This window comes from Pseudomyrmex gracilis, unplaced genomic scaffold (assembly GCF_002006095.1).
Source record: "Pseudomyrmex gracilis isolate BER0280 unplaced genomic scaffold, ASM200609v1 scaffold_11, whole genome shotgun sequence".
NCBI lineage: Eukaryota > Metazoa > Arthropoda > Insecta > Hymenoptera > Formicidae > Pseudomyrmex > Pseudomyrmex gracilis.
In genome coordinates, this window is record NW_018020595.1 from 268,938 (window position 1) to 284,178 (window position 15,241).

A 15,241-nucleotide genomic window follows, 5' to 3' on the forward strand; every position below is an offset into this window, starting at 1 on the left:
GCGTCACTCTTGCACAATCTAAATTAACTGCTGTTAAATTATTTTTACATTACAACGAAATATTTTTGCGTTCATTTAAAATTAATTTCCGACGCTATACGCGCGGCTGATCGTCGCGCAAGGACATTTTGCACAATACATACGTCGAACGCTTATCAGACGATTTCTCTTCAAATCGAACAACACTTGGCGTTACTAATCGGAGCGCAGATATGTATCTTAAAATATTATTAACTAATACGAAACGAGGACGCGCGATTCAATGTTCTCCTCTCTGTTGAGAACGAGATGATATCTCTCTCGTTCGCGCGGCGACCTATCCGCGATAATCCATGTAAAATATGCGCAGAACACACGCAATCCTTTGACCTCACGCGTATATATCGCGATTTCCAATTGGAATCGGGCTTTCGATTTGTGTCACGGCGAGAGAGATAGCGGCGCGCTTGTACACATTACGGATTTCTCTTTCTTTTTTATTGCGCCTCTTTTCTTCTTCTTACCTCGTGCTCGACCCCGTCCTCGGAAACCGGCGTCCCATCTGAAACAAAGAACGAATCGTCGTGAGGAAGATTGCCGTCGTATTGTGGTTGGGTACGCGAAATATCTGGTTAAGAATATCGCCGATATATTTACGACCCGGATCGGGCCTCGAGAGAGCCGAGGTATCTTATTTTTCCGGCGACGGAACACGCGAAAACAAGCCGCGACGTTCGGTGTATCGTTCGGTGTATATCGAGAACTCGACGAAATATGATTGCAAGTTCACGTTAACGACACCCTCGAGCGAGAGCGTGCGCGTAGATCATCAAACCGGTCGCATGCATCATTTGCGTACAACGGCGATTAATACTTACCGGTATTGTATCGCGATTTCCAAGAAGCTCTTCGTGGAACACCTTGGAAAAAAAAACCTCCCACGTAGATTTATCCTGACGTATTGGCAGAGACATCGCGAGAATTGCCGCAAGACGGATAATTTACGCTCTCGTTTATCATCGAATTAAGAGACAAATTTGCGCATGTTTTNTTTTTTTTTTTTTTTTTTTCTCGGACAAATGATAAACCGTGCGCAACACGATATCTGAATTAACGACAATTCCCGAGTTATTTTTATAACAGCTCGCACATACTAATCTCCCGTCGTAAAGTATCGACTTTCACGAGTACGCGAAGATGCAAAAAGACCGTTACGCTCTTCTCTGGAATGCGAATCTGGAATTTAACGACTGTTTTGTCCGCCAAACCGGCCGCGCTCTCTTGTGCGCGTTCGTCCTCGAAAACAAATTCAATCGCGTGGGTTCGCCGCTTTTTACGAACGTTGAAAATTGAACCACCCACGCGCGCTTTTCGCGAATTACAAACCGGACGCTGTGCGAAAACACTCGTTTAAAAACGAACAGGACGCGTTTTCTTGGAAAAACGCGTATGTACATAACAAAAACAACTCGGGACAAAAATAAATCGCCCATTGCGCCTAGTCGTCGGATCGTTATTAATTAATCCGCGGACTTCCTTAATTAGTTCGAGCCCACCCGACGGATCGATCTTACATGCCGGGTTTTCCTTCATCATCCGCACGAGAGAGAAAGTCAATTACGTCGATGACAAGTCGACTTACCGTATGCGTCTCTAGAGATTCTTATATACGCGAATGTCCGTCGAATGAAGTTAAGATCTTTGGTGCACCTTCGTTCTCCCTCGGCGCCGCTTGTCAACCGATTCGAGACACGCGGCGCTCCTTCCGACAATTTTTTTTTTTTTTTTTTTTTTTCGTTCAACGCGATCGGCACGAATCTCGCGGTAGCGCGCGTTACAAGCGAATTACATCGATGTAATCGCTTTTAATGAGAGATATGCAAGGCATTTATGTAACAACACTCCGAATAGATCACGCGGGGACAAGAACACGCGTTCGTAACGCATTTCTGATTAGGTGCGCGAGTGTATATTCCGCTTGCTTACTTTCTTTTTAAATGTCTCGGGGTGTTTGTTCGAAGTCGCGCTCGCAACGCGATCCAATTTTTGAGGGATCGAGAGAAATTAGCCGAATGAACTTGTTAAATCGCGGCCTGTCAACGGTTCACCATCTTACCACGCCAATTACGGCCTCGTCGCGATGTAATGAGGCACCAACCTGCAATTTGTTGATGCGATTCCGCGAGATTGTCGTAATTTATCGCCCTATCATCTCCGACTTACCTTGCACTTGCAATTAGACGGAGCGTTGTGTTTTTCAGCAAATTGAGAGAAATCTATCATTTTGATATAAATCTAATTACAGGTAAGAATATAATTTTCTTGCAATGTTGTACTTGATAAAATAATTAACTGAACAACACACATTCGTATTCACTGTAACATTCATATGTCAATCGCTCAAATAAATATTCAAAATCATTCGATTAATTAAAAATTTACATATTCTTATCCCAGTAAGCAAATATAAATAAATTTCACATATTTGGCTAAAAAATACGATGTTTAATTAATTTTATGATTACACGACCTTTCGATATTTCATTGCGATATTACACAGATGATATTTATCTTTTTTTTATTAATTAAAACAATGTTTACATACGCAGTTTTACATCCACGCTCTGTACGTTAGGGAGCACGTAACGCGCGGAATTGTTTCGCAAGAAACTATAAAACGCGTGGAATTACAAGCGTTTGACAACGTTCGCGTGGAGAGAAAAATATCGTAGCGTCGAGAGGAGCGCGGAACGCAATAGAACGTAAAATTCACTTTCCGCGTCGGCGGTTCTTTTCCGCGACCGAGCATAAAGATGTCAATTAATTAAACGCTAATACGGAGTCCGTGCGTTCAATCGTTCGTGGTTTCATTAGCGACATTTATTATAGCGGTGAAGCGAGTCGGATTCACGGCGAGGAAGCGTTGCACGATGACACGGCCATCGGTCTTCCTTAAACACGCGCGCGACGTACCTTACTTTCTAACGACGACGAACCGCGAGCGCATTCTGCATAATGGAACAATCAAGTCCCCGGGTGATGAAAGAGCACGCGGACTGAATGTTTCGTGCGTAATGTAATTCTTGAGTAACAGTCCGCTCGGCTGTTACTTTTGACAATGCTCGCATAAATTGCGCGGATCCTCCTATATAAAAAAATCCATGTGTAACGCGAAGTGCGCGTTTCGATATCGAATATATATATATATATATATCACATTTATTGTTATCTCTTTTCCGCTTTGCCGATTGATTAGTTGGTTGATCGAATCGAGTCGAGATCGAATCAAATCGGTAAAATCGAAAAAGTAAATAATGACAAAAAAGCGATTTTGACAGTTCGTTGTATGCGTGAAAAAAATTAAAAACATGACTAAAGTAGGGTCATGTGACAAGAGTAGAAAAACAACATGTGACTAAAGAAACGTGACTGTAATTTATATTATATATAACATTAAATAAAATATGTATTATACATATACTTTATTATATATTCATAATAATATACTTTATATTATATTATATATATTATGTACATACTACAGTAAGGTTACTGGCCTCGGCCGCGCGGCCTTGGCGGGGTCATTGACCTCGGCCGCGCGGCCTTGACGGGGTCATTGACCTCGGCCGCGCGGCCTTGGCGGGTTACTGACCTCGGCCGCGCGGCCTTGGCGGGTCACTGACCTCGGCCGCGCGGCCTTGGTGGGGGGGGAGGTCACTGACCTCGGTCGCGCGACCACGGCGGAGTCACTGACCTCAGCCGGATGATCGCGGTGGGGTCTCAGACTTTGGTCACGTGATTACGGTATATATAGATATAGAATATTATATATAATATGTATAATATTCTCTTTTTTACTCTTTGTTACGTGACTTTAGTCACGTGTTGTTTTTCCATTCTCCCTTTTTTCTTTTATTTTTCTAGTTTGATTTTCATGCGTTATTTCTGACATCTCTCATATGGACATCATGTGTATTATATTGTTTGTAAGACGTATATGTTAGCTGTCATTGCGGTGACAGATTAAATTCACTGACACTACACGTTAAAATTGAAGCAATAATAGCGTGCGCGTAGCGCGCGCCTGTGTTATGCTAGTATATTACAAAAAACTCATTATTTCACGTCGGGAGACGCGCGCCGCAGCGCGAAGAATTTTTATTAATTCTCGCCATGAAAGAGCTTATACATATCGTACATGTATACGCAATTAAGCGTCAGTTAACGACTCACGGCCTTTTTTCAATGACGTTCCATATATGCGGATCCGGCGACAATAGAGAGATGACACCAATGTGGGAACGCTTCGCTTCCTCGCGCGTTGGTGTCGTCGCGCTCTCAACATTGTCCCGACGACGCTATTTGCGACACACGACCGGAGATGATGTTTTTTTTTCATCCGTCGCGCGCTCACTTCGCGTGAAAAAAAAAACAAGATGAAAGAAAAAAACAACATTGCGCTATCATCACACCTCGAATGAAAGTTGATACCGGGATCTATGTCGCTTTGTCGATGTACGACGGCGATGATTTTATTTATATATACTCTTCTGCTATACACGAGAGATGTAAGATTGCGCAGTTAAGAAAACATTAACCTCGGGAGTGGAATAAAACGGTTGTCGGGAGCGCCGTTCGCAGCGGGAGCTTAATGTTGTCTTAAAAGTAAGTGTCTCGCGGCATCTGCATCATCGATAATAAAAGATCGCGTAAAAACGATTAGCACGAAAGAGTTACTGGTTTGCAATTCACGCGCTACGACGTTAAAAAGCGGATTTTAAGCGATAATAAGAATCGATAACGAGATAATTGCGCGCGCCCGGCGAAGAAAGTGATTTCATCGCTCCCACCCGTAATTGCCAATTGGCGGGTCTTATTTTTTTTTGTATTACACTCTGGTTGTTTTTCTTGTCAAAATAAATTGCAATGCTGATGATAACAGTTGAATAATGGCGTACTAAAAATTATTTGGAAATTTTTATTTATGTAAAACGCGAATTTTTATCGAAAAAAAAAAAAAAAGAAACTTACGATAAAACATGTGTTGTACAGAATTTGTAACGCGCGGATATTTCTCTCGTGCAACATTCATGGGAGTGCAACATTCAGTGCGTGCCAAACGAACGGACGACACGCCAATGAAAAAACGAGACATGCGTCTCACCGTGCGCGCACAGCTCGCCCCGTTTCCCATTCCGATCCGACGACTACTTTGAAATTGTAATGGATACGCGAACGACATAATCAAATCGCAAATCAGGTTAGATTCTTGCGGTCGCTCGCGCCGACAAGGAAGTGATTACCATCGACCGAAGTACGACCGCCCCTTTTGTTTCTTTTTCGCCCTGGGTCGCGACGGGGAAAAAAACGTCGGACTATTACGAGAAACGAGAGGAAAATTTTGTGTCGGGTAAATTAAAATCGCGGAGAGCATTGGTTGCTTCCTGCTTTCAAACTTTCCGAAAAATCAACGACCGCCGTGCCGCTGGCTAAGCCAACACGTAACACCGAATACCCCCATAAGGAATGCACACGGACGTTCTCCGTGATTTACCGAGCTTCCGGTTCTGGAGTGAACGATAGGAGAAAACGAACGAGTATATAAAGCAACGACAAAGTAGGTAAATATTTAAATTGAAATTTACGTCGAGAATAACTCGATGTTCGAGAAATTGAAAAATTGATTCTTTCACTCGTAAGAAATCGTTGTTGCGTCAGTGTTCGCTAATGAGACAGACGCTTCCTCGTATATTCTTGTAAAATGACACTCGGGCGATTTCGACATTTGCTCCAGATGGTTCACCTTTCTCGTAACGAATCTGGTACATTCTAGGAAATAACGTTACACCGCGCGCGAGCTACCGTTAATCGATCCCGTGATCACCGGGTCTCGTGCAACAAGCATCCGCATCTTGAATCAACGTCACCTACAACGTCGATAATTGAATGAGTGAGCTTTACAGAATCCCGAGGTTGTTCCGCACGAAGTGTTGCGGTAATCAGATATTTTTTTCACATTTCTCGTTACAACATCTTCTATGGCAAAACAACTATTTTTGATAAGATCTTAGACGCAGTCTTTATAATAAAATACTTAACGCAATTATAAAAAGTTGACACGATCTTTGTACGTGGTAAAGATTTCCAATTTGCAAAATTACTAAAAAATAGTAAAACCAATAAGTAAATTTCGTAACTTGTCTCTTTAGAAAAAGTAAAAAAAATAAAAGATATACGTAGTCTTTTTCTTTGTCTCTCTTTCTCTTTCTCCTTTTATCCTTTTCCTTCTCGAACTGAGAGAATTACAATTGCAACAACGAACGACTTTAAAAATTATTTATTTTTATTTGCGACGACACGATGCGCGAAGGCGAATATTAAAAGTTGCATTGTTGATAGTTACGATATCATGGGAATTCTACGGTGCAGAACGTGGGAGTTTGAAGCTGGGCCACACCTTTATCTTCGCTGAAAGATCGCGCTGAAAAGGATTGCCGAGAGGATGCCGAGTGAAAGAGAGAGAGAGAGAGAGAAGGAGAGAGAGACAGAAGGACGAACGTCTCTCGAAAATATTTCTTGAGAGTGAAAGCATCCGGCTCGACATAACACGATACACCATCGAAGCGGTACACCATCGTCGGTACTGCGCGTATAGGTGGTAGCGATAGGCTTCATAGGGAACGTGACGACTTTAAACTTTCGTTTAATTTGCCGCGGCGTTGGCAAGAATTCAATCACGAACTTTCTCCCAAAGGGAAGTCTCAGCGGGACCGACAAACCACTACATTGTGGCGTATGTTCCTTCTTTAACAACTTTCTTCTCGCTCTATTATGTTATTTGGTACTAAGCGCGTACATCCGGCAAAAACAAATTGTATATTAAGCAACACACTAGCAAAACTAATTGCTGTTTTTGTTATTTAATAAATAACAAAATTTATTGTCTTGCAATCTAATAATATCACGTACAACCGGCACGTCTCGGATTTCTGATCGTGCGAATGTCAACGCACCAGTCGCAGTTGGATGAGATTGGCCTTGACAGTGCGGTCAACTCATTCAAGCCGGTGTTCAGCGACCACGACACAGGTCGATGCCACTTTCACGAATCAGAGCTATATAATTATCCCGTCGCGCGGAGGGATTCCTATATAAAACTCGTTTTCCAAACTCGCATGAAGTAGGACACACGCGCTCGATCAAAATACATATATCGCATTACGAACATATCGAACGGGGGATATATATTTGACCATTTGCAAGAAGATTGCAAATATCCTCAAGTTTTGTCGCAAATCTCACTACCAACTTTTCGCGCGCGCGCGATCACATGATTTCCAAGTTTTAGCTCTAATTCCGCAGACGTGAGACACCGCATATCTAATATTCGATTCCTCTACTTTCTCTTTGTTCATAATTCGCCTCGGAGCGACACCTGCTAATTGACACCTCGTTTTCTCATCAAATTCTCTCATCAACCTTGCAACGTTAAAAGCTGTCTCGCTTTTGAGAACAAAAATAACACCGACGATTTCACACGGATCGGTAGTCCATTAGCCGTTCGAATTCGACACCTTAAAAATCAATTGCAATTGTTAGATTTGTTACACGTCATAAATACGTAATGAATTGCCAGTTCAATTTGTCTGATTGAACGAGAGAAACTGGCGCAATTTTGATCACAATCGAAATAACTTCCTCAACTTTCTCCCTCTCTTTCTTCGTCGTGACGTACCCGCTTAACTTCCGGGTGTCACGACGCACGTATGTGTATATATATATATACATATACATATACACATCGAATACACGTTGACACGAGAGAATTCTCGATTTTCTTAACCGTGCAGTTTTTTCTCACGTTACCGCGGTAGATGAGTTCTAACGACGCGACTTAGAACGTAAATCGTCGTGAGTCGTGATCGCCCGTCGGGCACGATCGTTGGCCGGATCGTTGCAAAGCGATCTTTTCTACGGCTGCTCCGGGAGAAAAGTGGCTACCGCGATTATCCCTCATCCCGCCGCGGCGACTACGCGGATTCGCGTAATATTCAAACCGCTGCTGAATCTGTTCTTTCCCCCGCAGGTTCTTTTCTCGCGATATCGCGAGAGACACGTTAATGCCGCTGCGTGAACCGCAATTCTCCACTTAAGCGCAGTTCGCTTTCATAATCTCCCTCGGGCTATGATTGTAGAGCTTCATATTAGATACCTCTCTTATTTTCTGTCTGTAACGGAAAATTCTCTCTCTCTCTCTCTCTCTCTGTCTGTGCTGAAACCGACAGTTTCCTCCGATCGACACAGATTTTACGCACCGTTGGAAGTTTTACAAAAACTTTTCTACGAGATCGCACGAAGGTATGCGCGCGAGAAAGACGCGTCGTCGCGTTCTAGGACATCGTGCTTGCGAAACACAACCGATGGTTCTGTGTTTCGCTGTTCCACGCTGTTATTAGGCCTTCGTGTTACGCGTATCGATGACAAAACGCGAAAGAACACGCCGCGCGAGTGTCTTTGTTGAGGAAGGACGTTGAATCCTTGTTACCGTTTTCTTCCAGCTTAGTCAAACCGGTGGGGAATGTGGAGCGCGCCTCGATCATCATCAGCACAACAAGGACGATTCGATCATTAAAGTATCCGCGGTTTAACCAATTAGTCCCGGATGACGAGAGCTCCGTTTCTATTTCCCCAGCCGCGCTTCATTAATCAAAGTCACGCTTAACGAAGACAATTATTTTCGATATGTTCTCTCCTCCCCGGCTGGACAGTTGTCATTCTCACCGCACGAGCGCGAGATGCTGTCGTGAGAGGAAAATCGATGACTCTCGCTACAAGCGAGTTTACACTCGTCGAACTTCGTGTGAAGTCTCTCAAAGAAAGGTCAGTGGCGCGTTATAAACAGGCTTTTCATCGCTTTGTGATTTATGTTCTCGCGAGAATACCATGAAAATGCCATAATCAGAAATATTGATGGATACGCACATCGAGAGAGATTGTGATCTCGTCGTTAGATTTTCCCGTTTCCTGACAATACAATTATTCCCTGCAAATGGGTTTCGCTTCTCGAAGAACGTGTCCTTCGATAGCTGAGTCACTTCTGACTCGTATTCCATTGAACAATCAAAAAGTCGCTTCGAGCAAACACAAACATAGCGTATATATATTTTTACAGTTAAACAACTATATTGTATTTATTATTTATAAATATATTTAATTGGGATTGTACAATTTAATCAACTCATTTCGAGCGATCCACCGTCAACGAGATTTAATATCGATGCTATCGAAGTTCGACAATACCGATCGACCCACGACAATATCAACGCGTCAATCATCTTGTCCGTTCTATTGTGCCAACACAACTGAGCCAGCCGATCGATTAGTAAACACGGCGACAATTTTGAGCGATATTTTTTCGATTAGAAGTTTAATGGTCACCGAGCATTAACGGGCATTATCGCGCGAAATTGGCGCTCCGACGACGGCGTGGCGTGACGAGAAAACGCGGGGTTTGCTTGTGTATAGACGTCCTACGTGATCGAGGGCCGGTCGGCAATCAGTCATTTTCTTTATTGCGCTGCACAGAGGCGCGCGCAAATGTCAGCTGACCGATCCCCGACGGAAATTACGCTCGGAAGCTCGGGAGGCAGAAACCGGTAAGAGAGTATATCACCGCGCCACATTGTCGTGGCGGTGGAACAACGTCGCCCGTGTGTAACATTACAAATTACGTTACGCTACTACGCGCTGAAGCAAATTTTATTGGCGCATTTCGAAATATCTGCATAACTCTCTCGCTTTGCATATTCGAGCGTGTCTCTTGTGAGATGCATAAGCGGATAAACGTCTCTCGACGAGATCACTTCACCTCGGCGATCGTTTTATTTTTAGTGCGACACGCCGGAAAAAGAGTGTACATTGTCGTGCACCTCGTTAACCTGTGTGGGTGCAGCTGCACGAATGCCACACGAGCGAAGGTGAATGATCCGTCGACGAAATGCGTAGGTTGTGCGTCGACGTCGACGTCGACGTCGTCGTCGTCGTCGTCGTCGTCGCGCGGCTACCGCTCGATATGCGGGAATGTGCATATCGCGCGCGTGAGCGTGTCGCCTATTGATTGTGCACGCGGAATAATAGGCGTAATATGCGTGCCAAGGCTCACGAGTCACGCATGATTCCGTAGATCACGTGATAACGACAACGACGACGATCCTCCGTGCGATACACACGTGCAAAAATCAAGAGACACGCACGCACGCACGCACGCACGCACGCATCGCTCGTGAAGCGCGCACGTTTTCTTTTTTACACGCGATCCTGCCGTCTTCAGAATGTCCTCGTTTGAGATTTCTCACAAACAACAGCAACACAGATAACACGGCAAATTTACGCCGTTCGCGTAATCCCGATGCACTTTCGCGACCCGCGATATATCATTTCGGAGAGTAAATCCTACCGCGCGTGACGTGTCGAGAATCCGCCGCGCGCGGATGTCAGAGATGTGAGAGATTGTCGTAACACACACACACACACACCGTTTGCGTGTTTACTCGCTAACGTTGCTTTCAATGCCATTCACTGGTAATTTCTAGTTGTAACGAGTATGAAAATTCATCGAGAAGAGCGCAAAGTTATTTTGAAAAAGAAGTCGCAACTTTATATAGCTGAAAATAATCAGTTCTACGTGACTCGTGAAAATAATGTATAAAAATAGAGAAAATAAGAAAAAAAAAATAAAAAAAACAAAGTGCATCAACAGGCGCTAGCAAATATGCTGCGTTTATTGCAATTACAACAATTGCCTCATTTGATGCTTCGCATTTCGAACAAGTGTTCGCTTATTCGCGTCTCTTTAAATCACTTTGCTTCGCGAAATTGTGTTTCAGTAATATCCTCATCTCTCAGCAGGTCTCCGCGCTCACTTTGTGTGTCGGACTAGTATGTGCGTTGCTGATTTTGCGGCGCGATATATATGTAAATTTGCAGAAAACTGGGCGCGGTTTTACGACGGTTGGTAGTCGGGCAAACGATTTTTTGGAGAATTTATACAAAGCGAGTCGACGAGAGACTTTGTTCTGCTTTCGAAACTCGCGCTGCGTTACGACGCGTTACGCCTGCACCTTCTCTCATTTAACCTGTCGGCATAATTGATTGCCTCTTACGGGAACACAATTTGTCAACTATACAATGATGAGAAAGTACTCGCGAATTCAAGCAAATGTCATTTAGATGGCGCGATTGATTATCGGCAGTCAATAATCGAGCGCTTTTAACGCGACGTTACATTAACCTGCAATTTTCTTGGCTGTGAGCGATGAAATACAAAATACGCTTTCACGTGAGCGCGAATAAGCTTTCGAATACGCGCGTATCTAGAAAGCCAACGCGAATCGATCAATCGATCGATCGATCGATTGATCGATCGCACGAGATATATCGTGCGAATCGTCAGCGAAACATAAGCGCGCGGGAGGATAAACGGGTTGAGACTCAAGAGAAAGAAGGAGATCCGGTGAAAGTGAACGAAAAATGTTCAGGTTATCACGAGAAAGAGTTCTCGTCAGACACTTTCTTTCGCGTTATGGTGTGTAGCATTTCGTCCATGTGCGAACACACGAATTGCAAAGCGGCTCGAGAGAGTCTTTCTTTCTGGGGGCCGGACATAATGAATTCCCCGATTCTAATCGGTTCTCATTAGCACTTCTGGCGGAGATCACTAAGCATGAATCGCAGGCCACGCAAGATTATCTATCGACACGGTTTTCCTTGTTCCGGTTTATTGTTGCACGCGCGTTACACGTTTCAAAGTCAACCGCGCGTTGATTCTCGCCTCTCGCGCGTGATTTTGATTTTCTTCTCGAGTTTAAAATGTGTTTTCTAAAAATATCAGACTATACTTACATATATAGAAATCAACAAACTGCGCACGCACATCTTCGCTATTATGGCATCACTTTCACGAAGCATCTCAGCGAAGAGGAAGAGATTGAAAATCTCTTCTCAGCAATACGTGGTCTCCGCGCGCGCGCTCCGATCTGAAGAACATCCCGCGCAAAAAAAAAAACGCGCTCTATGACTTCCTGTTTAATATAAACTTTCTTACGGCTCATTCCGTCGATAGGTTCTTCTTACCGATCGTCTAATGACTTCCTTGAGTCATTCTCCGCGAGTTTCCCAACATCGCGATTACATTACGAACTCCAGCGCGCATTGAGTTTCGTCGATACAACAGTAAACAACATTAATAATTAATTTATCAATTAAAAAAAACTAAATAACAGCATTATGTAAAGAGTTTATATTAAATTAACGGCGGAGCCGATGTCGAAAGAACATTGCGCGCGAGTAAAATGTGTTTTGTTTCTCTCTTTCTCTCTATATCGAGACAGAACTTGTCCTGTAGATCCACTTCGTAACGCGCGCGTTGTGAGGATCATAACGCGCGTGATTTCGCATTTTAATAACCTGTGATATACAACGCACACACGTAACTAATGCGCGTCATACGGGCGATAAGCTTGCATTACACTCGCGTTACGCGTCTGTTTATCACTAGAAATTGGTATTCTGTAACGCTAAGTTTTACGTGTTATGTGAGTTAACGCCGGATGTTAGACCGCGTTAAACAGTATAATCAGGGATCGGGAAATCGCGCGCGAGTGCAGTATTATTTAAAAAAATGATCGAAAGAGCGGTATTTAAGAAAATTTGCATGACAGTTGAAATTTACATAAACATTCTTGACCGGCACCAGGTTCTGTCTGTCGCGATCGATTTCCGGAATCTGAACATCGTCGCGCTTCGCCCACAAAGAACATCTCTTTCTTCATTTTTCTCTCTTCACCGCGTACGTATGTACATACATACACGCGCGCACACATACACACACACACGCGCGCGTGCAGATGAGTAATCCACGACTCGCCGAGTGAAAGATATTCCGGTCCGAGACCGGGACACGCGGAGAAAGTGCTTGTGATCGGAGGAGGTTGAACGGAGGTTGTCGCCGCTCATCCCGTCGTTCCAGAATTGTTATCGGAAACGTGATCGACTGCTGAATCGCCTACACGCGATGATTTACGACGTTTAAGGATCAAGAAGCGGGCGAACGATGAATGGACGCACATCCGTCGCTCTTTCGTCGCAGAACAAATTGCCGCTCGTTTATCTGGAATGGCAAATTTCGAAGCGCCGATCGCGCGCGCCTTTTGGAACGCGCGTTGGTCTTCGCTGTTTTTGTTTTCTTTTCCGCGGCACAGAGAGAAAGAGAGAGAGAGAGAGGTTAATACACCGATAATACGAAGCAATTTGTCAAGAAAAACTCGCGCGATCTCGGCTTCTTGATTGCCGGGAAAGTGTGTGGGAGATTAAGATCGCTCGATCGACTAAGTAACTTCGACTTCGATGCGGTTTTACAGCCTCGCAGTTTCTATAACGGTAGTACCTTAATCGGAAGATCGGGACTTCTTGCGCCCGTGTTGTCTAATAACGTCATTTTTGCCGGTGATTATCTAATGATACTTTCGAATTGCAATGTGCAACGCCCGCGCAAAAAATATTATAACTACGTGATGCAAGAATGTGTGTGTGTGTGTGTGTGTGTTCGATTGTGTATTCCTGTACTCTTGAAATATACATAGACACACACACTTCCTGGGCGCATTAGCTTTCTCTTGTAATAATTGAATCTCCGCAAGCGCTACCCCTGCCTAATTTGCGAAACAAATTAAAATTCGCCATGCTTGCCATTCGCGCGTTTCCCGCGATCAGCCCGCACGTCACGTTTGATATATCGATTCCGCATCTTTAAAAATACAAATTTTGTTTGACGTGGTTATTTACTTTTTTTCCCGTCGATCTCATCGAAGTAACGATAAGACATAATCTTCGAAAGGAGGAAGCGTGTGCTCTGGTACACATATAAAGCATCCATTCTTATTTCTGATGGCAAACGACGATTTCCTGGTTACGCTGTCGCTTGCGCACAAGCTCCGCGTTTTCCGCTACCTATTATAAATTACCGAGTCTCTATTACAAATTACGCGCCCTTATACGGCCAAGCAGCTGGAAAATGTCTCTCTCGCTCGCCATTTTCGTTCAACCGTTGCGTTTTACCGAGGCGAACACGCGGATGTTATGCGGATGAACGCGAGAAAAAACGCGCTAAAGTCCGTGACAAGGCTAATGAGTGTATTAGGCCGGTATTTACAGTCTTACATTTAATCTTGTTTTTTTGGGGGGGAGAGGAAGGGGATTCAATTCGTCTCAAAGGAGCGATCGATAAAACGATCGGTACTTAACGAAGCGCAAACGTTACAAATAGCACGTCCTTATTTACGAGAGTTGACCGGATCGGAGAATGTCTCGCGGCTACCATTTTCGTCTGTCGATCAAGCTACCGCGTGCGTGTGATCCTGACAGAAGTCGGGCAGCACCGAGGAGGCCAGAAAGACACACACAAGTGCCGTTACCTCACCTCAGGTCGGATTTCTTAAAAGGCAACTGCGTGAGACACGAGGAACTGGCTTTTAACTTCGCTATCGTATAAAGTGCGCAATCTTCACCTCGTATTACGCTCGAAGTTTTTTTTTAATTTTTGGACCGAAAAATTTATTCAGAATATCAAGTAACTTTGCACGACCGTGGAAAAAAAAAATCAAACGCGCTCGTTCGACAAGTCGCCCACGAATCTCTCTCGCTCGAGTTCAAGCTCGTTAGCTCGGCATTCGACCGAGTATCGAAATCGGCGGTGCAATTGTGAGGTGTCGCGCGATTTCGAAAGAATCGACAGATACGGAAAGAACCGGAAAAACGAAAGGAACTGTTGTCGGGTCGGTGCTAAGGCACGTCTAGAACGTTCGGTTTTTTCGTCGAACGGCTCTCTTTTAAGGAAGACCATATTATTAGGAAATTTTACGGGGTGACCTGTACGTTTCGATTTCCTTTTGCGTTACGGGAAGGACCTCGCGGTGAACGGCGGTATATTATCCGCCGCGGCGTTTTGCTCTCGCGGAACACAAGAAAATTCTTTCGCACCGCCGTAAAACACGGCGAGAAACGCGCGCAAAGGTATGCAACCCTTCGAAGTGTAAATCATTATATCGGACGTATTATCAGTTTACGTCATTCGAAGAGAAAGATTTTTGCGTTTGCACTCAGCACCGCGTCGATCTGTTATTTTACGAAGTTATTTATTCAACAGTTTTGTTGAGAGAGCAACCGATCTTGCGTAAAACAATAAATAAATATACACGGTAAGAAA

At 44.1% G+C, this 15,241-nt stretch overlaps 1 protein-coding gene across 1 annotated transcript in view; it reads right to left on the reverse strand.

The window, feature by feature from the left end:
• The window catches only part of LOC109863608, a 50,021-nt gene that overhangs the window by 5,773 nt on the left and 29,007 nt on the right, over positions 1 to 15,241 (reverse strand). The window contains exon 2 of the mRNA XM_020443921.1: positions 504 to 541. Within this exon, the coding sequence (XP_020299510.1) occupies positions 504 to 541 (38 nt within the window). The remainder of the gene's footprint in view (positions 1 to 503; positions 542 to 15,241) is intronic.